Source organism: Manis javanica, chromosome 4, assembly GCF_040802235.1.
Source record: "Manis javanica isolate MJ-LG chromosome 4, MJ_LKY, whole genome shotgun sequence".
Lineage (NCBI taxonomy): Eukaryota > Metazoa > Chordata > Mammalia > Pholidota > Manidae > Manis > Manis javanica.
In genome coordinates, this window is record NC_133159.1 from 100,630,555 (window position 1) to 100,655,050 (window position 24,496).

At 40.4% G+C, this 24,496-nt stretch overlaps 1 protein-coding gene across 5 annotated transcripts in view; it reads left to right on the plus strand.

Annotated features, from left to right (window-relative positions):
- Positions 1-18,110, plus strand: part of WDR47 (WD repeat domain 47) — a 100,359-nt gene extending 82,249 nt beyond the window's left edge. For all 5 annotated transcript variants that reach the window (XM_073234456.1, XM_037001561.2, XM_037001562.2 and 2 more), the window contains 4 exons: positions 78-248; positions 961-1,092; positions 14,908-15,126; positions 16,765-18,110. In XM_073234456.1, the coding sequence (XP_073090557.1) occupies positions 78-248; positions 961-1,092; positions 14,908-15,126; positions 16,765-16,907 (665 nt within the window). In that variant the 3' untranslated portion in view covers positions 16,908-18,110. The remainder of the gene's footprint in view (positions 1-77; positions 249-960; positions 1,093-14,907; positions 15,127-16,764) is intronic.
- Positions 18,111-24,496: the final 6,386 nt, after the last annotated feature.

The following is a 24,496-nucleotide window of genomic DNA, read 5'->3' on the forward strand; positions in this document are numbered from 1 at the left end:
TTAGAGGCAGTTTAGCAAATGATTAAGGTAAGTTGAGCAGCATCTTTTTTTTTTTTTAATTCTTATTGATGTTTCAGGACCAGATCTGGAATTTAGTATGCATGATGGGACAATTAGAGACTTGGCATTTATGGAAGGCCCAGAAAGTGGTGGAGCTATTTTGATAAGTGCTGGAGCAGGGGACTGTAATATTTATACCACTGATTGTCAAAGAGGACAGGGCCTGCACGCGCTGAGTGGACATACCGGTATGTGATATACCCTCTCTGATGCTATTGTTCTTTTTGTGCAACCCATGCATTTCCCCCTCTGCACTTTCATTAATGGGATATATTTCATCAAAAGGTATTTCTGCAAGACAGAACATTTTTTTATTTCAAGAATTTGTATTGTGAATATTGGACAACAACACAGTGACAGTAGCTAACATTTCCCTGTGTGCTAAATCCTTTACTTCAACAAAAAATTTAATCCTCACAACAAATTTATGCAGAAGGAAGTTTTATCTCCATCCTTTACATGACAAAAGCTAAACTTGAAAAGGAAAAAAGGTTTGCCTGATATCTTACAGCTAAATATAGCATAACTGAGACATGATATCAGGTCTGTCTCTTCCAAAGCTGGTGATCGTACCCCACTATATGGTGCTTCCTTTATGGAAACTTTGCCAGAATTTCAGTGTAATTTTTTCCAGCACTAATTATAATATCCTGAAATACTAAGTCACCAAAAAAGGTTAAGTTTGTTCAGTATGGATTTGATGTTGTGCGTTTCTCTGAATTTTAATTTCTTGAAAACTGCCAGTATATTCCATATATGTGGAAGATCTCTACCAAATAGCTGTGTAGTTATTTGACTAACCAGACAGTCATATACTCAATAATAAGGAGTACTTAGCTTTGAATGTGTTATAGAAAAGCACTGTTCTGTAGTAATAACTGAGTATATGATCTTTTATAGGACATATTTTAGCACTTTATACCTGGAGTGGCTGGATGATTGCATCTGGTTCTCAAGATAAGACTGTTAGATTCTGGGATCTTCGAGTACCAAGTTGTGTTCGTGTTGTTGGTACAACATTCCATGGAACTGGTAGGTTTTCTGGAACTTAAATTTATATGAGAAAGAAGCTTTGTAAATCACACTTGCCTATTTCCTCTCCCCTGCAATATATATGTTATAAAAAAAGAATAATAGTAAGATAGATATAGGTATTTTATTGGTTACCTTAAATTCTTTCAACGTGCTTTCATCTGTTCCTTTATTTGTAAAAATAATATTCAACTTAGGAAACCAAGGCCCCAGGGAGATTAAGTACCATGTCCCAATTACTGTTAGCAGGGTCATTTTAAACTTAGGTCTTTAAAAAAACATTGAAAAATTGAAATTGAATTCAAGGGTATATAATATTTTCTTCCCACACCTGTTTCTTGGTTTCTTTCCATAAGATATGAGTTTCTTAATTATTCTTTGGGAAAAAGTCTGTAAATATTTAACCACAAAGTTTGTATATGTCATACTCTCCCTTCTTTAAACATATGTATGCATACACACACAAGTGATATCATACAATAAATGCCTTACTTTTTTTTTATGCCTTACTTTTTTAACTTAATATGCCTTACTTTTTTAACTTAATATGCCTTTGACTGTTCCATATAAACTGAGGTTACCACTCTCTGTGTTGTATCACTTCTAAAACACTTTCTGATAGTGAGAAAGTATTCTGCCATTGTCTTTATTTTGGAGTCCCTTTTCTGCCTTTGTAGTTTTTGATAGCAATTCTATGGCACTATTCCAAATGCAAAGGTCTGCCTTATATTCTTAATTTTTTTTTTTTAATGCTTTATCTATTCTCTTGACTTCCTTGGACCTTTTTTCTCTACTTTGATTCAAACCAGACATGACTTGATACAGCAAATTTGAATCTGAAGTACACATGCATGTATCATTATTTATATATGAATATGTGATCACTGATTTGTTATTTGCATTATTATCAAAGTTATTATATAATATAGTAAAAAAAAAAAACCAAACAGTTCAATAAGGCTTATTAAAAACAATCTTCACCTGGGAATTGCCCCTTGCCCTGCAGCCACTGACTCATTTCCCATTTCTCCAAAGTGATCATTTTTAACTTTGCAGCAGTTTTATTTTCATCTTTCTAAATAACATGCCTGTATCATAGTTCGTTAGGATTATTATTTTCTTTCCACCATAAATGAAGATTAGAATTTTTGTGATCTTTTCTGATTCCTACCATCCCTCATCCACTTACATACTTTCTATCTCCCATCATTTTTGTATAATTATATCAACTTTGGTAAGATCAGTATTCATTGTTTACATTTATATTAATCATGTAAATGCTATTCATATCTTCTTTCTTCCATATCTTTTTATTTTCCTTGGTGTTAACAATTGTATTTTTTTGTTTTGTTGGTTTAATTTCTATACACTTATCACTAATTTATCTCCAAACTGTCCCTAGTTATCTAAATTCGGCCCCTTTTCTCTCCTTTTCAGAGACTTCAATTTTTTGGTCATTGTCTACTGATGTCTCCCCTTCTGGATCTCGCTTTCTCTACTTCTCTAACATATATATATATATATATATATATATATATATAAATTTCACAGAATTTGCAATGCCCAAAAGTTTTTCATTGACCTTCTTATCCCTCTCCTGGCTCTCTCCATAATATTTTGCTCCTTTCTTACCCAGCTTGCTCCAAAGTCTTGCCTTCGTATGTTGTTTCCCATTTCCTCACCCTCAGTCTCCAACCTGTTCCAGTTTCAGGGTCACCCACAATCTGAATTGTTGTCAAATCACTTTTAAATCTTCATTTTACTTCTGCTCAGTAACACGCAACAGCTGACTTTCTTCTTTTGGTCTTTTGACTCTTCTTTTATCTTTCTGAATAACTTCTCATTTTCAGGCTCTTCCTCCTCTGCTCAGCCTCTAAATTTTGCCTTTCCTTAGGGCTCAGAACTTCTGTCTTTCTTTTCTGTAGATGAGTATTCCCCTGGTTTAAGTATAATTTGTATGTTCACAGGCCTTAAATTTTTGTCTTTAGCCCAGACCTTTTCTGCAGGTCAGTCTCATATTTCTAACCTACCTACTTGACCTCCCTTTTTTAAAATTATTTTTTTATTTTTTTAAATTTTGGTTTCATTAATCTACAATTACATGAAGAACATTATGTTTACTAGGCTCCCCCCTTCACCAAGTCCCCCCCACACACCCTTCACAGTCACTGTCCATCAGTGTAGTAAGATGCTGTAGAATCACTACTTGTCTTCTCTGTGTTGTAGAGCCTGCCCCGTACCCCCCACACACTATACATGCTAATCGTAATGCCCCCTTTCTTTTTCCCGCCCTTATCCCTCCCTTCCCACCCATCCTCCCCAGTCCCTTTCTCTTTGGTAACTGTTAGTCCATTCGTGGGTTCTTTGATTCTGCTGCTGTTTTGTTCCTTCAGTTTTTCTTTGCTCTTATACTCCACATATGAGTGAAATCATTTGGTACCTGACTTTCTCCGCCTGGCTTATTTCACTGAGCATAATACCCTCTAGCTCCATCCATGTTGTTGCAAATGATAGGATCTGTTTTTTTCTTATGGCTGAGTAATATTCCATTGTGTATGTGTACCACATCTTCATTATCCATTCATCTACTGATGGACATTTAGGTTGCTTCCATTTCTTGGCTATTGTAAATAGTGCTGCGATAAACATAGGGGTGCATCTGTCTTTTTCAAACTGGGCTGCTGCATTCTTAGGGTAAATTCCTAGAAGTGGAATTCCTGGGTCAAATGGTATTTCTATTTTGAGCTTTTTGAGGAACCTCCATACTGCTTTCCACAATGGTTGAACTAGTTTACATTCCCACCAGCAGTGTAGGAGGGTTCCCCTTTCCCCGCAACCTCACCAGCATTTGTTGTTCTTTGTCTTTTGGATGGTGGCGATCCTTACTGGTGTGAGGTGATATCTCATTGTTTTAATTTGCATTTCTCTGATGACAAGCGATGTGGAGCAACTTTTCATGTGTACTTGACCTCTCTTTTTTTAGTATATCTTAGGATATCACCAACTTAACAAGTTTTAAACGAAACTGTTGAATCATGACCTCTTCCCTGAAACAAAACTCCCTCAGGCCTCCTCACTTAAGTGGTACCATCACCCATTTTTCATGTAAGAAACCATTGAGTCTTCTGGATTCCTTTCTTTCTCCTTTCCTCCAGTATCCAATCCATAAGCAAAACCTGTTGTTTTAGCCTCCATAACCTCATAAATCCATTTACTCTTTTTCCTCTTTATTGACCACTCCAGTATAAACCATCACCTTCTCTCAACCACTGCAGAAGCTTCCTTACTTTGCTGTGCACTTCCCGTGTGCCCCTCCAGTCTGTAGGCCACCCAGCAGCCAGGGCACATTATAGCTTGCTTGTGACACTTCAGTGACTTCTCACTGCTCTTTCGTTCAAGTGCAGCCTTTTTACCTTGGCCTGTGAGACCTTGTGTACTAGAAGGGTTTCATCTCAGATCACTTGCTTCTTTCTTTCAGTTCCTAGAATGTGCCAAACTCTTCCCACCTCCCGTGAATATACATGCTCTCTTTCCTTGGCCTGAAATGTTTTTCCACTTGCCTTCTCATGATTAGGTCCTTCTTGTCTGTAGGTCTTAGCCAGAGTGGGCTTCTTTGCCCTCCTTAGGACTTCACCATTATTTTCTATCACTCAACTCCATTTATTTCCTTCATAGCTCTTAACGGCTACTTAAAATTATATATTTGTTAACTTGTTTATTGACAGTTTCCTCCAATAGATTTTAAGTTTCACAAAGGCAGCACTCATACCTGTTTGGTTTCCCAGGACAGATTTAACACTTACCATAGTGCCTGGCCCAAAAGAGTAGTGATGTAATAACTTTTTTGAATAAATGAATAACTGTTGGATTTCTGTTGGTACCATAAACTTCGCATGTATAAATCGAACTCATTTATTTCCCTTATAAAGCAACTCTTCCCGTTTTCTCTTTGATAATGGTTCTCTTCTTTCTTCATGCATCTATATTTGAATCTGAGACTCATTTTTCACTCCATTTTTTTATTCCCATCCAGGTAGTTAATTGTCAAGACTGTTGATTCTTTATTCAATTTTTTTTCCTGAAAACTATCTGTTCTCTTTCAGGCCCTTATTCTGTCATTTTTCTATTATTCTATCTTGTCTTCTAGTGTCTTCCCTTCTTCTGTTGTCTTTTTATTTTTAATTTGGTACACATCCTCACATAGATTAACCTTCCCAAAGTAGTGCTTGGATCATGTTTCTCTCTTGCTTAGGAACTTGCAGTGATGTTTCCCTGTGTATGGGAAACAAGTTCAAACTCTACAATTTGGTATTCAGGATGCTTGATGGTCTGGCCCTAACCTACTCTTTTTTGTCTCAGCTATAAGCAACCTTTTATGTTAACTTATTAAACCAAGTAACTTCAGCCAAAGTAAACTATCTCTTCTTAAACCTGTTTATATTTTTCCTCTAAATGTGTTCTAGTGTAATTCTTTCTGATCATAATAGCCCTCTTCTCTATCAAAATCTCAATCAAAGATTATTTTTTTTGAGAGGGCATCTCTCATATTTATTGATCAAATGGTTGTTAACAACAATAAAATTCAGTATAGGGGGGTCAACGCTCAATGTACAATCATTAATCCATCTCAAGCCTAATTCTCGTCAGTCTCCAATCTTATGAAGCATAACGAACAAGTTCTTACATGGTGAACGAATTCTTACATAGTGAATAAATTCGTACATGGTGAACAGTACAAGGGCATTCATCACAGAAACTTTCGGTTTTGATCATGCAATATGACCTATAAACATTCAGGTCAAATATGAATATTCGTTTGATTTTTGTACTTGATTTATATGTTGATCCCACATTTCTCCTATTATTATTATTATTTTTATTTTTAATAAAATGCTGAAGTGGTAGGTAGATGCAAGATAAAGGTAGAAAACATAGTTTAGTGCTGTAAGAAGGCAAATGTAGATGATCAGATGATCAGGTGCGTGCCTATGGACTAAGTATTAATCCAGGCTAGACAAGGGCAGCAAGACATCCACGGATGCAGAAGATTTCTCTCAAAGCAGGGGGGGGTGAGGTTCTGAGCCTCACCTCTGTTGACCCCCAAATTCTCACCTGATGGCCCCCCTGCGACTGTGCCTGTCTTAGGTTGTTCCTCCCTTGAGGAATCTTACCCGTCTCTGGCTAACCAGTCATCTTCCGGGGCCATACAGGGAAATGTAAAGTTGCTAAGTGAGAGAGAAGCCATATTGTTTGCAAAGGTTAGCTTTTTACTTCTTTGCAGATTTATGCCTTGTGGCTTCTATGCCCAGCACTTGTCTCGAGGTGTCTTTACCACCTGGAGGAATTATGATACTCGGTAAATTCGATATGAGGCACGAATTCTATTTAAGGGTTGTAATTAGGAAGGAAGAAGAAAAGCTATAGATGTAGCATATGAAGGAAACATGGGAGGATTGATTATTTCTTTGACATATCTTCTTGTATAGTACCTTAAGTATGTATAGGTTTTAAACTACTAACTAATTTGCACACACATATTAACATAATAGGAATACGGTGACATAAACAAAGCAAATCTATAATTACCATCCATCTCCAGTGAAGCCAAGAAAACCATTTAGGCACCCTAGGCATTTGTGAAAATTTATCTATGATATGATGGATATTGTCCAACTGTACTTGAACCATCAGACAAATTAAAGCAGCCCATTTCTGGGATCTGTTCACATCCCATATGTTCTTTTAACCATAGATAGTCTATAGTCATGAGATTTTGGAGTGCTACACCTTGCACCCCTCCCAACTCCTGGTTGAGTTCCAACAGTACAGATCCGGTCAAATTCGTTGTCTCACTGTATGCACATGTCAGCGTAGACATCTCCCTCCTCATTCCTATGGCAAGTCCAGGAGACAGTGGGCTGGATGCAGCCACAACCGCAGCATCGTCCGGATCCCTGTGGAGGCTTTTTGATGATCATCCCCCGGCACAAGTCCTCCAGAGAGTGCTGATGCCGGAAGCTCCTCCTCATATCGTATCTTAGTTCATTTTCTGGGTATCCAAGCTAGGCCTTGATCTTCTGCGTAGAAACAAACAGACCCTTTGCCCACACTTTGACATGCCCTCTATACCACTGTGCAGAACTCATTGGAGGTCAGCACACAGGAACTTTTTTTTTTTTTTTTTTTTAATTAAGAGAAAGGAATATTGTCAGAAAAGAGTACCTCCATAGCTGATCATCTGACACCCTTTAAGTGATCAACATTAAGGATATTTAAAGCATGCGTTGATCTTTGATTTACCAATAGTTTTATCCTGTTAAGGAGTAATCCCCCTTTTCTTTCTTTCTTTCTTTTTTTTTTTTTTTTTTTTAATTTTTAATCTACACTTACATGAAGAATACTATGTTTACTATGCTCTCCCCTATATCAGGTCCCCCCTAACAACCACATTACGGTTACTGTCCCTCAGCTTAGCAAAATGTTGTAGAGTCACTACTTGTCCTCTCTGTGTTGTGCAGCCCACCCTCCCCTTTCTCCCTCCCCCCATGCATGCTAATCTTAATACCCCCCTTCTTCTTCCCCCCCTTATCCCTCCCTGCCCACCCATCCTCCCCAGTTCCTTTCCCTTTGGTACCTGTTAGTCCATTTTTGGGTTCTGTAATTCTGCTGCTGTTTTGTTCCTTCAGTTTTTCCTTTGTTCCTATACTCCTCAGATGAGTGAAATCATTTTGTATTTCTCTTTCTCCGCTTGGCTTATTTCACTGAGCATAATACTCTCCAGCTCCATCCATGTTGCTGCAAATGGTTGGATTTTTCCACTTCTTATGGCTGAGTAGTATTCCATTGTGTATATGTACCACATCTTCTTTATCCATTCATCTACCGATGGACATTTAGGTTGCTTCCAATTCTTGGCTATTGTAAATAGTGCTGCGATAAACATAGGAGTGCATCTGTCTTTCTCAAACTTGATTGCTGCGTTCTTAGGGTAAATTCCTAGGAGTGGAATTCCTGGGTCAAATGGTAGGTCTGTTTTGAGCATTTTGATGCACCTCCATACTGCTTTCCACAATGGTTGAACTAATTTACATTCCCACCAGCAGTGTAGGAGGGTTCCCCTTTCTCCACAGCCTCGCCAACATTTGTTGTTGTTTGTCTTTTGGATGGCAGCTATCTTTACTGGTGTGAGGTGATACCTCATTGTAGTTTTAATTTGCATTTCTCTGATAATTAGCGATGTGGAGCATCTTTTCATGTGTCTCTTGGCCATCTGTATTTCTTTTTTGGAGAACTGTCTGTTCAGTTCCTCTGCCCATTTTTTAATTGGGTTATTTGTTTTTTGTTTGTTGAGGCGTGTGAGCTCTTTATATATTCTGGACGTCAAGCCTTTATCGGATCTGTCATTTTCAAATATATTCTCCCATACTGTAGGGTTCCTTTTTGTTCTATTGATGGTGTCTTACGCTGTACAGAAGCTTTTCAGCTTAATGTAGTCCCACTTGCTCATTTTTGCTGTTGTTTTCCTTGCCCGGGGAGATATGTTCAAGAAGAGATCACTCATGTTTATGTCTAAGAGGTTTTCGCCTATGTTTTTTTCCAAGAGTTTAATGGTTTCATGACTTACATTCAGGTCTTTGATCCATTTTGAGTTTACCTTTGTATATGGGGTCAGACAATGGTCCAGTTTCATTCTCCTACATGTAGCTGTCCAGTTTTGCCAGCACCATCTGTTAAAGAGACTGTCATTTTGCCATTGTATGTCCATGGCTCCTTTATCAAATATTAATTGACCATATATGTTTGGGTTAATTTCTGGGGTCTCTAATCTGTTCCACTGGTCTGTGGCTCTGTTCTTGTGCCAGTACCAAATTGTCTTGATTACTATGGCTTTGTAGTAGAGCTTGAAGTTGGGGAGTGAGATCCCCCCTACTTTATTCTTCTTTTTCAGGATTGCTTTGGCTATTCGGGGTCTTTGGTGTTTCCATATGAATTTTTGAATTATTTGTTCCAATTCATTGAAGAATGTTGCTGGTAATTTGAGAGGGATTGCATCAAATCTGTATATTGCTTTCGGCAGGATGGCCATTTTGACGATATTAATTCTTCCTAGCCATGAGCATGGGATGAGTTTCCATTTATTAGTGTCCCCTTTAATTTCTCTTAAGAGTGACTTGTAGTTTTCAGAGTATAAGTCTTTCACTTCTTTGGTTAGGCTTATTCCTAGTTATTTTATTCTTTTTGATGCAATGGTGAATGGAATTGTTTTCCTGATTTCTCTTTCTATTGATTCGTTGTTAGTGTATAGGAAAGCTACAGATTTCTGTGTGTTAATTTTTTATCCTCCAACTTTGCTGTATTCCGATATCAGTTCTAGTAGTTTTGGAGTGGAGTCTTTAGGGTTTTTTATGTACAGTATCATATCATCTGCAAATAGTGACAGTTTAACTTCTTCTTTACCAATCTGGATTCCTTGTATTTCTTTGTTTTGTCTGATTGCCGTGGCTAGGACCTCCAGTACTATGTTAAATAACAGTGGGGAGAGTGGGCATCCCTGTCTGGTTCCCGATCTCAGTGGAAATGCTTTCAGCTTCTCGCTGTTCAGTATAATGTTGGCTGTGGGTTTATCATATATGGCCTTTATTATGTTGAGGTACTTGCCCTCTATTCCCATTTTGCTGAGAGTTTTTATCATGAATGGATGTTGAATTTTGTCAAATGCTTTTTCAGCATCTATGGAGATGATCATGTGGTTTTTGTCTTTCTTTTTGTTGATGTGGTGGATGATGTTGATGGATTTTCGAATGTTGTACCATCCTTGCATCCCTGGGATGAACCCCACTTGGTCATGGTGTATGATCCTTTTGATAAACTGTTGAATTCTGTTTGCTAATATTTTATTGAGTATTTTTGCATCTACATTCATCAGGGATATTGGTCTGTAATTTTCTTTTTTGGTGGGGTCTTTGCCTGGTTTTGGTATTAGGGTGATGTTGGCCTCATAGAATGAGTTTGGGAGTATTCCCTCTTCTTCTATTTTGTGGAACACTTTAAGGAGAATGGGTATTATGTCTTCTCTGTGTGTCTGATAAAATTCCGAGGTAAATCCGTCCGGCCCCGGGGTTTTGTTCTTGGGTAGTTTTTTGATTACTGTTTCAATTTCTTTGCTTGTAATTGGTTTGTTTAACTTTTGTGTTTCTTCCTTGGTCAGTCTTGGGAGGTTGTATTTTTCTAGGAAGTTGTCCATTTCTTCTAGGTTTTCCAGCTTGTTGGCATATAGGTTTTCATAGTAGTCTTTAATAATTCTTTGTATTTCTGTGGAGTCTGTCGTGATTTTTCCATTCTCATTTCTGATTATGTTGATTTGTGTTGACTCTCTTTTTCTCTTAATAAGTTGGGCTAGAGGCTTATCTATTTTGTTTAGTTTCTCAAAGAACCAGCTCTTGGTTTCGTTGATTTTTGCTATTGTTTTATTCTTCTCAATTTTGTTTATTTCTTCTCTGATCTTTATTATGTCCCTCCTTCTGCTGACTTTAGGCCTCCTTTGTTCTTCTTTTCCCAGTTTTAATAATTGTGATGCTAGACTATTCATTTGGGATTGTTCTTCCTTCTTCAAGTGTGCCTGGATTGCTATATACTTTCCTCTTAAGACTGCTTTCGCTGCATCCCACAGAAGTTGGGGCTTAGTGTTGTTGTTGTCATCTGTTTCTATATATTCCTTGATCTCTATTTTGATTTGTTCATTGATCCATTGATTATTTAGTAGCATGTTGTTAAGCCTCCATGTGTTTGTGAGCCTTTTTGTTTTCTTTGTAGAATTTATTTCTACTTTCATACCTTTGTGGTCTGAAAAATTGGTTGGTAGAATTTCAATATTGTGGAATTTACTGAGGCTCTTTTTGTGAGCTAGTATGTGGTCTATTCTGGAGAATGTTCCATGTGCACTTGAGAAGAATGTATATCCTGTTGCTTTTGGATGTAGAGTTCTATAGATGTCTATTAGGTCCATCTGTTCTAGTGTGTTGTTCAGTGCCTGTGTGTCTTTACTTATTTTCTGCCCGGTGGATCTATCCTTTGGGGTGAGTGGTGTGTTGAAGTCTCCTACAATGAATGCATTGCAGTCTATTTCCCTCTTTAGTTCTGTTAGTATTTGCTTCACATATGCTGGTGCTCCTGTATTGGGTGCATATATATTTAGAATGGTTATATCCTCTTGTTGGACTGAGCCCTTTATCATTATGTAGTGGCCTTCTTTATCTCTTGTTACTTTCTTTGTTTTGAAGTCTATTTTGTCTTATATTAGTACTGCAACCCCAGCTTTCTTCTCACTGTTGTTTGCCTGAAATATGTTTTTCCATCCCTTGACTTTTAGTCTATGCTTATCTTTGGGTTCAAGGTGAGTTTCTTGTAAGCAGCATATAGATGGGTCTTGCTTTTTTATCCATTCTATTACTCTGTGTCTTTTGATTGGTGCATTAAGTCCATTTACATTTAGGGTGACTATTGAGAGATATGTACTTATTGCCATTTCAGGCTTTAGATTCGTGGTTACCAAAGGTTCAAGGTTAGCTTCTTTAGTATCTTACTGCCTAACTTAGCTCGCTTATTGAGCTGTTATATACACTGTCTGGAGATTCTTTTCTTCTCTCCCTTCTTATTCCTCCTCCTCCATTCTTCATATGTTGTCTGTTTTGTTCTGTGCTCTTTTTAGGGGTGCTCCCATCTAGAGCAGTCCCTGTAGAATGCCCTGTAGAGGTGGTTTGTGGGAAGCAAATTCCCTCAGCTTTTGCTTGTCTGGGAATTGTTTAATCCCACCATCATATTTAAATGATAGTCGTGCTGGATACAGTATCCTTGGTTCAAGGCCCTTCTGTTTCATTGCATTAAGTATATTATGCCATTCTCTTCTGGCCTGTAGGGTTTCTGTTGAGAAGTCTGATGTTAGCCTCATTGGTTTTCCTTTATAGGTGACCTTTTTCTCTCTAGCTGCCTTTAAAACTCTTTCCTTGTCCTTGATCCTTGCCATTTTAATTACTAGGTGTCTTGGTGTTGTCCTCCTTGGATCCTTTCTGTTGGGGGTTCTGTGTACTTCCATGGTCTGTTCGATTATTTCCTCCCCCAGTTTGGGGAAGTTTTCAGCAATTATTTCTTCAAAGACACTTTCTATCCCTTTTCCTCTTTCTTCCTCTTCTGGTATCCCTATAATACGAATGTTATTCCTTTTGTATTGGTCACATATTTCTCTTAGTGTTGTTTCATTCCTGGAGATCCTTTTATCTCTCTCTATGTCAGCTTCTATACGTTCCTGTTCTCTGGCTTCTATTCCTTCAATGGCCTCTTGCATCTTATCCATTCTGCTTATAAATCCTTCCAGGGATTGTTTCACTTCTGTGATCTCTTTCCTGACATCTGTGATCTCCTTCCGGACTTCATCCCACTGCATTTTTCTCTGCATCTCATCCCACTGCTCTTGCATTTTTCTCTGCATCTCTGTCAGCATGTTCATGATTTTTATTTTGAATTCTTTTTCAGGAGGACTAGTTAGGTCTGTCTCCTTCTCAGGAGATAGTTTGCAGAGCTGGTACAAGTGACCGCTGAAAGAGCTTCCCTTCTTGTTGGTTTGTAGCCTTTTCCTGGGAGAATAGCGACCTCTATTTGCTTGTGCTGGGCAGCTGTGCACAGACAGGGCTTCTGCTTCCTGCCCATTTGCTTTGGGGTTTATCTCCGCTGTTGCTGTCGGCTTGGTCTGGCTGGGGCTGTTCCTCCAAAATGGTGGAGCCCCGTTTGGAGGGGGAGCGGCCAGGAGGCTATTTATCTCCGTAAGGGGTCTCTGTGCTCCCTGCTGCCCAGGGGGTTAGGGTGCCCAGAGATCCCCAGATTCCCTGCCTCTGGTCTAAGTGACCTGTCCTTCCCCTTTAAGACTTCCAAAAAGCACTCTCCAAACCAAAACAATAACAGCAACAATGAGAGAGGGAACAGAAAGAAAGAAAAAAAAAAAAAAAAGGAAAAAACAAGCGATTTTTTTTTTTCTTTTTTTTGTCCTCAGGTGCCGGTCCCAGGCACCCGCTCACTGGTCCTGCTGCCTTGTCTCCCTAGCACCAGGGTCCCTGTCCTTTCAAGGCTTCCAAAAAGCACCCACCCACCGGTCCCGCAGGCAAGGAACGGTCGATATTCTTTGTCCTCAGGCACTGGTCCCAGGCACCCGCTCACCAGTCCCGCCGCCCTGCCTCCCTAGCACCGGGGTCCCTGTCCCTTTTAGGCTTCCAAGAAGCACTTGCAGAAAAGAGAAGAAAAAAAAAAAGAGGAAAAACGCGCGATTTCCTGTGTCCTCAAGTGCCGGTCTCAGGCACCCGCCCACCGGTCCCGCAGGGAAAAACGTGGGATATTCTTTGTCCTCAGGCGCCGGTCCCAGGCACCCGCTCACCAGTCCCGCCACCCTGTCTCCCTAGCACTGGGGTCCCTGTCCCTTTAAGGCTTCCAAAAAGCGCTCGCCAAAAAGAGAAAAAGAAAAGGGGAAAAATGCGCGATTTCCTCCGTCCTCAGGCACCGGTCTCAGGCACCCGTTCCCCGGTCCCGCAGGGAGAAACGTGGGATATTCTTTGTCCTCAGCCGCCGGTCCCAGGCACCTGCTCACCGGTCCCGCCACCCTGCCTCCCTAGCAACGGGGGCCCGTCCTTTTAAGGCTTCCAAAAAGCGCTCGCAAAAAAAAAAAAAACCGCTCCGGTTTCTTTCCACCCGCCGGGAGCCGGGGGGAGGGGCGCTCGGGTCCCGCCGGGCTGGGGCTTGTATCTTACCCGCTTCGCAAGGCGCTGGGTTCTTGCAGGTGTGGATGTGGTCTGGATGTTGTCCTGTGTCCTGTGGTCTCTATTTTAGGAAGATTTTTCTTTGTTATATTTTCATAGCTCTATGTGTTTTTGGGAGGAGATTTCCACTGCTCTACTCACGCCGCCATCCTGGCTCCGCCCCAAGCAAAGATTATTTTTAATTACATGTGTTTAATACATATAAATACACACTCTCTTATTTATAATGTTTAGTGTTCAAGATCTAACTTATGTCCCTTTTTTCTGTGAAGTTTTCCCAGGCCACTTCAATCTAGAGCAGTGTTCTTAAACTTTATTTTCATTATTGCCCTCCCACACCCCAAAGGGAAAAGCTAAATTAAAATTTTCCCTATTAAGAGATCAAATACTAAGAAATAAGATTTTATTGTGTAGGGTTGACCTTTGGAGGGCTTCAAACCATTGTTAATGTTTAAAATTTTTTTGTCCCCAAGAACCATTTTACACCCCTTTGAGGCATTATTGCCCCCAATAAAAATGCATGGTGTAGAGTGAGGCCAGCCTGTGGAACCCAAAGCTTATTTTCTGCTCAGTTCCTGTGGCAGTTAAACATGTGTTGCTTAAGAGACATTTCCTACACTGCGTCCTAAAACATACTTTGTCAAATTTAGTTTCTTATTCCTCCAGCCAGACTCTAAACTGGGAACTGGGACTATTTCTGGATGCTTACTCAGCAGTGAAAACACTGCATGAGAAAAAGTGGTTCATCTATTGCGTTATAGGTAGTGCTTTCCCAAAGGGTTCTCCCAAATGACAAAGAGGTGGGCTTTCTCACAGAATCTTGGTTCATAGCTTGCCCCTATAAAAAGGATGCAAGTGTTTATTAGTTGACTGTTCACTTGATTTTTCCATAACTGAACCATATTGATAAGCTACATTAAACTTCTATTGAATGGTTCAGTGAACATAATAAGCCATTGCAGTTTAGCTATATTGATTTGTCCATATTGAAACTTAAATTCCTTTTGCTATACAGGCAGTGCAGTGGCATCTGTAGCTGTAGATCCCAGTGGCCGACTCTTAGCCACAGGACAAGAAGATTCTAGCTGCATGTTGTATGACATAAGAGGAGGAAGAATGGTACAAAGTTATCACCCTCATTCCAGTGATGTTCGCTCTGTTCGATTCTCTCCTGGAGCTCACTACTTGCTAACAGGATCCTACGATATGAAAATAAAGGTGACAGACCTACAAGGTGAAGGAGATCGATCACTTTCCTTATTTTTAGTCTCTACTCTTCTATTTGGGGGTCTCTATTTTTTTTTATGTGATTGGCTCTATAACATTTTTAAATTATAGTTTTACAGTATTTACTGAGCAAGTTACTAGTACTGTATTGTGTTGAATTGCAGCAAATTATTAAATTGAGTGATTAGTTTTATTTTTATTGTTAGTTTGTAAAATATTTAAAAGAATAAACATTACATTGAATCATTTTTAATTCAGTGATGGTAGTTAAAATATGCCTTTATGTACTCCTATTTGCTTCTACTTTTAAAAACTTAGGGTAAAATCTGTGTGATTATGTCTTCAACTCTCTAGTTTTCTTTTTAAACATTTATTAAGCAAATATTTATTGTGTACCAACTAGGGACAGAGAGATAAGACAAGTCACTTCCTCCTTGTTGGAGCTTACGTTTCAGAGGTCAGTAAAAGTAAACCAATAAACGATGTTATTTTAGGTACTGGCAAGTGCTACTGCAGACTTACTTAGCAAGGTACTAGAGAGTGACAGAGGTGAATAGGGGAAGAGTGTTTTAGATAGGATGGACTAGGTCAATCCAGAGAAGTGCCATTTGTGCAGAGATCTGAAAGATGAGAAGGAACAAGCCACGCCAAGACCCTAGAAGACCACAGCAAATATAAAGGTGCTAAGGTCAGAACAAATTTGGCATGTTTCTGACACTTTAAGAAACCAATGTGGCTGGAGCTTAGTGAACTAAGGCAGGGTTTTTTAGGCATTTTTTTAAAGCATAATGGGAATCATTTGTAAGATTTAAAACAGGGAGTGATCTGAATTACTTTTTAAAAGGTCATTTTGAGTTCTGTAGGGAGAATGGATTATAAGTATAAATATCAGTGAGGAGGCTACTGAAGCAGTTCAGGTGAGACTATGGTGGCTCGGACTAGGATGGTAGAGCTGGAGGTGGTAAGAAGTGTCTGAATTTGGTATATATTTTAATTTGTTTGGACTAAATTTGGGGAGCGAGGGAAAAAAAAAGTCAGTGCTGATTACTAGGCTTTGGCATGAGCAACCAGATGGTGCCGTTAGTTGAGATGAGGAAGACAGGTAAGAGGAGGTTTAGGCAAGAAAATCAAGAGTTTGGTTTTAAACAAGATATATTTAAGATGACTATTAGACAATCAAGTGAGATGCTAAATAGCTATTTCATAGTAGTCTGGAGCTCAGGTGAGAAATCAAGGTTGGAAATGAAATGTGTGTGAATCTTAACTATATACATGGCCATGGTACTAGATGAAATTTCAAAGGAAATGAGTATAAAGGGGACAAGAAATCTGAAGGCTGACTCCTGGGATTCACCAAATTTTAAGTCAGGAAGAGAAAGGAAACCAGCAGAGGAGACCAAGATGTAGTGGCACTGAAATCAGGGTGAAAACAAGGTAAGAGAATGGCAGCTGTGGCAAACGTTGCTGTGTGTTCCCAAGTACTGCTGACATAATCAGGTATTCAGTAATATCCCTGTTTAGACCTTTCAATGTATTCACATAGTTTAGGATTTCTTATACTATAATGTCATAAAGTAACAGGAAGTCTCTGAAATTGATACACATAGTTATTTTGTATTGTAAATCCGTATCTCTTTTAATTTAGGAGACCTCACTAAACAGCTTCCTATCATGGTGGTGGGGGAGCACAAGGACAAGGTGATTCAGTGCAGATGGCACACCCAGGATCTTTCCTTCCTGTCATCCTCTGCAGACAGAACTGTAACCCTCTGGACTTATAATGGGTAGAGTACACCCAGTGTCCATCTCTGCAGTGAAAGCACAGAGACTTAAGACTACTGAGTTGTGAAAATTACAGATTTGGAGAACAAAGACTGACCGAGAAAGTGGCTTAGCACGAGGAGGCCCCTTATTGCCATGTGTCCCTTTGCTAGGAGCTGTGGGTGGTGTTATTCTGCAGTGCTTTCAGTCTTACACGTGAGCTCGTGCTGCTGTGACCTGCTGTATGTAGTCTTGTTGCCAAAGTCTGCGAAAGAGCTCTTAATGTCGTCAGTGCACTCCAAGTCAAGGTGGACGATGTGTTTATGGTTTAGTATTAAATGCATTCCTTGGTCTTTGCCTAAATACAAGTTTTATATAATACACATTAAATTGAACTATACTTTAAACATGATAACATGTGACTCAACCAAGTTCTACATAGATGTTCAGAAATTACTTTTGCTTTTCTCACAATCCCATATTGTATCACTTGTCAGCTTAGAGGTCAAAATTTTGTATGCTTCCAAAGTTACATGGTTGTTTTCACTAAGGATTATTATACAGTTTAAAGATAGATGGAAAACTGCTTCTTAGTTCACTATGTGGTATAGACCTTTTCTTTTGTCTTAAACCCAGGGATATAGTTACGATTTTGTCAAATTATTCTGTTTCAGGCTTAAAAAGTAAATGTGTTTGCTTCAGAAACTTGCTAATTTCAATTTTTTTGAATGCAACAAGATACCTCCCTCCTAAACTGTACTGCAGGAGCAGAGCAGCAGTGTTACCTGATGCAGATGCAGCACTTGGTGGTACAGTAAATTCACTGGCTAGCATTTTTCCTCTTAAAAATTAAAAACTTTGCCATAGACTATAGCATGGTTTGAAATGCTATGTCTGCATGATAATTTAAAATGGAAAATTAAAACTTTGCACTCCAAAAACTTATTTGGGTTTTTTTCTTGCACTGTTTTGTGTAATGCAGAATAATTTTACTTATATAGCATTGTAGATCCTAACATTTATGTATCTTTATTTTCATATTGTACAGTTACTTTACTTTAAATTATTAAACAGGCTATTTAATTTATTTCAAATGTAGTTGATTTGGTTCTAATTATTGAACTGTCTGTGCAATGTATGTAGCAAGCATTTTTAATCGTATACACGTGGAAAGGGTATTAGAAGTGTAACTGTGCTATTATTCCAATAAAGACCTCTTGACACCTAAAACTACTCCTGTTCCTCAGTGTCTGTGGCTTTCAATTTAGAGTTACTTTTTCCAGTTTAGTTGGAGGTAGTGTGTTCTAAAGGATGAACCCCACAATCAATTTCTTAAGTTTCTAAAGTTCTTCCACTAACTTACTTTTTAACCCCTGGCAATTGCATAACTTTTATATCTCTCATCTCTTATTCAAAATCTAGAGAACTGTCTATCCTGAATATATTGTGAGAGTTGATTAATAAAATCCCAGTGATATGTATAAATTCTACCTTAGACTACAATTATGGTTGAATTGAGTGCTTTAGAAAGAAATGAAATCTAATTAGCTTGTGGATATTTAGTATGAACAATTTTCCTACTTCTCAGGCATGCAGAAGGGAATTATGCTAGAAATAGGCCACAGTCTCCTCTTTAGTTTGCTTTCATGCTTAATTTCACACACATTTTAGATATTATATTAAGTTTAAAATTAGGAAAAAAGTTTCTTGTTATAGACCAATTCAACTTCATGGTAAAAAATATTCATAAAGTTTTGTATTCCACCCAATCACTGTCAGGGGGAAAAGTTTAAGATCCTTGTATATGAGGGTATGGAATTCATTTTGCAGTGCTTTATTTAATAAGCAGTAGAAATTGTCTTATTTCAATAAATACCTGGTTTCATACATGCCTCCATGCTGCATTCTGCATGAAGGTGAAGAGGTTCTTGGAGGTTCATGAGAAAGAGGAAGTAAGAGAACTGAAATATCTACATTTTCTGAACCCTTCTCAGTTGGGGGTGCAGGAAAGAGAATGGGGATGGGAGCATGATGCACAAGTTTTTACTTCTGCCCAGCAGAAGCTTCAGAGGTCTTATTCAAATTTTATTTTTTAATGTTTAACTTAAAAACTTTTTTTTAGTAAGTCAAACGACACAGTCAACAGAGTAAAAAGTCAACCCACAAAATGGGAGAAAATATTTGCCAATTATATATCTGATAAAGAGTTAATATCCAGAATATATGAAGAACTACAGCTCAACAACCCCCCAAAAATCCCTGTTTGAAAAATATGGGCAAAGGGCTAGAACAGACATTTCTCTAAAAAGGACAAATGGTGAACAAACATATGAAAAGATGCTGAACATCACTACTACTCATTAAGGAAATGCAATGAGGTATCACCTCACACCATTTGGGATGACCACTATTAAAAAAAGTGGTGCAAGGATGAGGAAAAATTGGAATTTTTGTGCACTCTTGTAGCACTGTAAAGTGGCTTAGCCAATGTGCAAAATGATATGGCTGTTCCTCAAATATTAAAAATAGAACTATGATTCAGCAATTCCACTTCGGGGTGTATACCCAGAAGAAGTCAAAGTAGGTTCTCAAGATGTTTTTATAGTCATATTCATAGAAGCTGTCCATAAGGAAAGGCAAAGCTGTAAAACAATTAGTTGCAGTTATTTGGGTCTCGGATCGCAATCCAGGGGATAGATTCTGGAGGAAACCCAAATGTATGCTCTGAAGAAGGAAAAGCCTTTGGTTTTTTAAAGGCAAAAGGTGTGTGTGTAGGGGGACAGTGTTCTGAAGGGGTATACATGAGTTTTTTTGAGAGAATTACAAGTGGCTGAAGCTATTGTAACCTACATTTGACTATACATAATTGGTTGCTAAGGTTATTCATTAGGCAAAAGTCCACTTTGTTTCAGGTAACAGCTTGTCCTGTTTTGTCTGGGATTTTTAGGTTTGACAGATGACAAAGTTTAACTGCCAAGAATAGTTTCAGAGAAAAGGATGTACTTAGACCCTTTTTCCTTAATGGTCCCCAACTGTTTCAGTTTACTTTATCAATATTAACTCCTTTTTGTCTATGTTTACACAGCAATACTCAAAGTATCCAAAAGGTGCAAGCAACCCAAGAGTCCATCAACAAATAAATGGATAAACAAACTGGTATACAATACAGTGGAAGATTCAGCTTTAAGAAAGGAAGGTAGTTTTGATACATGTTACAACACAGATAATCATTGAGGATATTACGTTAGTGAAATATGCCAGCCACAAAAAAGATACTGCATGATTCCACTTACATGAGGCACCTGGAGTAGTCAAATACACAGAAAAAGTAGAATGCTGGTTGCCAGGAGTTGGGGGTTTTGCAGGATGAAGAGTCTAGGAGATGGATAGTGTTACATAATGATTGCACAACAGTGTGAATGTACTTAATGACACTGAACTGTACACTTAAAAATAGTTAAGATGGTAAACTTTGTTAGCTGTATTTTAATTTTTAAAAAATTGTAATAAGCAACATGCACTCAAGTGTAAATTACATACCAAATTTAACATTTTAAATTTGTTGCCATTAACTTTTGTGTACACCTCTTATTTTTTTAAAGCGTGCAAAACTCGTCATTTTGACGTTTCCTGAGAGTGCAAGACCAGCAACTAAAGACAAACACAAAACAAAATTTACTAGTTCCAGATACACCAGTGTGTAACCTCCCCTCCACCTCAATATATGCCATTCATTATATTCCATTTTTTAAATTATGCTCAAAAGGGATTTCAGGGTTTCACTGCAGATTCGACTTTATAAAATAAAACAGTGCTAAGAAATTACGCTTTGTATTCGTTTTAAATACTTGGCTTTCCCTTAAGAATTCATTTGTAGAGTTCTGTAAATGAAAATAGAACCCCGAGGCCTAAAACAAACCTGCAGAGGCCGGCCCCGCCCCCTCGGCGGGCGAGTCCGCCGCGCGCCCGCGAAGGCCGCACAGCCGCGGGCCGAGCGAGTCGATGAGGGCGCGCGCGAGGCCGGGAGCCGCTGAAGCGCTGTGCGGTGGGGCGCGCGGCTCGCCATCTTCTCCGGCCGGCCGGGGCAGGCGTCCGTCTTCCGGGAGAGGCAGGCGGGCGGCGGCGGCCGTGAGTCCTCGGGGCCGGGTGTGTTTGTGCGGCGGGCGGGGCTTCACGCTGGGCTGGCGGGACCGGCGGGGGGCGCGCGGGCAGCGGGGAGGCCGCGAATTGCCCGGGGCGGGCCCGCGCTCTCCGGGGCGCGCGGGGCACTGCGGAGCGCGGCGTTTACCGGGCCTGCTGCCCCCGCGCCCGGGCCGGTTGGCTGCCTCACCTCTGGTTGCTGCGCGCGTGCTGTTGGCGGTGCACGGTTCAAAGAGCGGCCTCTAGAGGGGCAGGCACGGGCGAAGCGAGATCCGAGCGAACGTTCAGTTTTGTTCGCTTCAGTCATCTCTGAAAACTTCAAGCGTCATTTGAACAAATACCGTCAGCAGGATGGCTTGGATATGGTTGTAGTTGATTTTTAAAAACTCCAAATCTAACTTGAATGTAAAAAGTTAGAGATGCATATTTATGAGTGGGTGGAGAAAAACGATTCAGGTTTTCTGTGTGACAGTGGTTATGAAAGTGTGGTCTCCATCATCGTCATCATCTGGGAACGTGTTAGAAATGCACGTTCTCGTGCTTGGCAGCCATTGGCTCCAGGAAACTACACACAAGCAGGCAAACTACAGGGCAGCCCCTTGACTTTTATCCCATGCTACTTTAAGGTTAATACAGAATTTGTATCATTGAAGTTGGTCTAGTCCTTTCATCGCACATATAAATTCATTGAAACAAATACTTTTGTGCCGATTTCCGGCAGTTTCCTTGGGGATCTGCCTTTCCCGGAAGCTCTCCAGGTTCTGGCTCGTCACAACGCACACAACGCACAACGTCCCCATTTGGATCCAGCAGCTCTTCCTCCCGACCCTGTCTTAACCGCGTAACCGCGGAAGGCCAGTCTGGGTTCTGCCTCTAGTAGCTGAGGGGCCTGGGGCGAGGCCTTATTCTTGATTTAAGATGGAAAGATTTCAGTATTTACCACCAAGTACAGTGCTTGCTGTCATACGCTGACAAAGTTTTATTCTTTGCTGAGCATTTTGTTTTAATCATGAAAGAGTTTATCCTGTTCTATTCTTCATAATGATTTGTGGGCTTTTTTCTTCATTAATGTTGCTAGAGGTTTATCAGTTCTACCAGTCATGTCAAAGAGTGAACGTTTGGTTTTATCTTATCTATTACATGTTTGTTTTCTAATTAATTTTTGCTCTTTATTTTGTATCGAGTCCTTTCAGCGGTTCCTTCTCGGTCTTAGGTCGTTTACTGATGGGTGCCTTGCTGCATACCCGGGAGAGTCTGTTCCTACGCCATTTCTCTGTCACAGATTGGATATTTTGCAGTTCAATTTAATTCTGACACTAACTAGCCAGAGTTGGTGCTTACCCCCCAAGCTAAGGGCAGGGGCCTCCACATCAGCCCCACATTGTGGGGGCCACCAGCACTTCTGACCTGGCTGTGTATTTGGGGGTTTCCAGAGCATGGCTGGATAAAGGCTACAACAACTCTGAGAGAACTCACTGAAAGCACTACCCTCACAGTTTTGTTAGAAACGGTATAGAGCAAGATCAGCCAAGTCTGTGGGCAAGGATGCAGAGCTCATGTGCTCTCTCCTCATGGAATCCCAGTGTGTCACCAGGCAGGCAGCTCCTCTGAGCCTCTGTGTCCAGAGTTTTTATTGGGGTTTCAGTACCTAGGCATGATTGGTTAAATCACTAGTCAAGTGATTGAACTTAGTTTCAATTCCCTTTGATCCAAGGTTGGATAGTTGAAAATTCCAACCCTCCGATCCTGTGTGAGGTCTTTCTGATGACCCTCTCCCAGCCTGAAGCTGTCAGGGGGCCCACCAGGCATCATTCATTAGCATAACAAAGGCACTCCCGTCACTCAGGAAATACCAAGGGTTTTTGAAGGAATTGGAGACAAGGACCAGGTAGGTATCCTTTATTGTATTGCAGGGACCCTCCGCAGAGCTCTGGAATTGTGTCTCTGTGCAGCTTTCTCCTACTTCGGGTACTCTGCCCTGTGAAATCGAGCTGCTTTCATCTCCCCAGATTCTCAGCTCCATGTCAGGGGGCCTTCTGGGCTCTGCCCAAGACCCCCCTCCCTATGCCCATGGCCTGGAAACTCCTAAGGCAGTAAAGCTGGAGCAATGGAAGGGCTGTCCATGTTTGTTTCTCATCTTTGGAGGACTCTAATTCTTTCTTGCCTGGCATCTAGTGTCTTGAAAACTTTCTTATATTCTGTGCAGTTTTTGGTGGTTAAGGCAGGAGGGAAATCTGGCCCTGTTACTTCCTCTTGGCTGGAAGTGGGAGTCCGTGGAGTGCTTTGGAGCGTGGAGTCATGTCATTTGACCCAAAACCTCTACCTGAATTCTACCTTTACTAATGCCAGGCTCTCACTGCTGCCACTTCATGAATGCTTCTGCACCACGTCCAGTGGTCAGTTTGCCCTGATCACCTGACCATTCAACATAGTTTTCCATTCCTTTCTTTATCACTTGGCTTGTGGAATATCAGCCTCCCCTGGGCTTCCTCCTGCAGCACTACGCTTGTTGGCAGTACTCTTTGAAAGCTCCCCGCTCTTCTCTCTGGCCTCCCAAGTGTTGGCGTACCTCAGGACTCAGTGTTTTGGCCTCATAAGAGATCATCTGGTGAGTTTGCCCAGTAAAGCTTTAAACTCCATCAACATATTGACAGCTCTCAGATGTTTGTCTGTAGCCCTGATGCTGGGCAGCTGTGTCTGGGAAGGAGGTCTCTCCCGGTGCCCTAGGTGAAACCTCAACCTGGACGGAGCAGGGTGCTTGACTGAACGTGCAAGAATTCTTAACCAGGTCTGATGAGTGTAGGTAAGGAAGGAATCCATTAAAGTGAGAGTAGCAGTGAATGGCAGCAGCCGTGCAGACATCAGAGAGCAAGGAAGAGCAGAGGAGGAAAGGGGAGCTCACTGAACCCCTGATGGGCAGTGGGCAGATCCCTTGCCGACTCCTACAGCCAGGTCACCTGGCATCCAGTGTCCCTTGAATCTGCACAGCATGACAACTAAGCTCTTACCACCCCAGGATTTGTGGGAGCTGCGGAGCACTGGATGGAGTGAGTTTATGTTCTGAGAACTTCCCAAAGGCAAAGAAAGGAGGTTTTGGGGCAGGGAACTAAAGAGCATGATCGTGCAGCTGCCCGTCCTGTCCTGGTCACCCAGGCGATGGGAACTTCCAAGCCCAGATCAGAGCTCTCAGTAGTCCCTCCCTACTTGTCTGAAGTAGAACAGAGAGAGAAGACTAGTTCTCAAGTCTAGAAAATAGAATGAAATAGCAAAGTAACAAAGACACTTACCACTGGAAGAGGGCCGAGACAAGACACAGTAAGTAGAGCAGTAATAAGTCTTTATTTAAGGCAGAAAGTACACACTTGAAGAAAGGGTAGTGCGGGCAATCTCAGAGAGGAGGCGTCCTTAAGGGCTTAGGTTTCTGTCTTTTAAGGCTTTCAGGAATGGGGCAAAGGGATGGGGGTGGGGGATGGTAT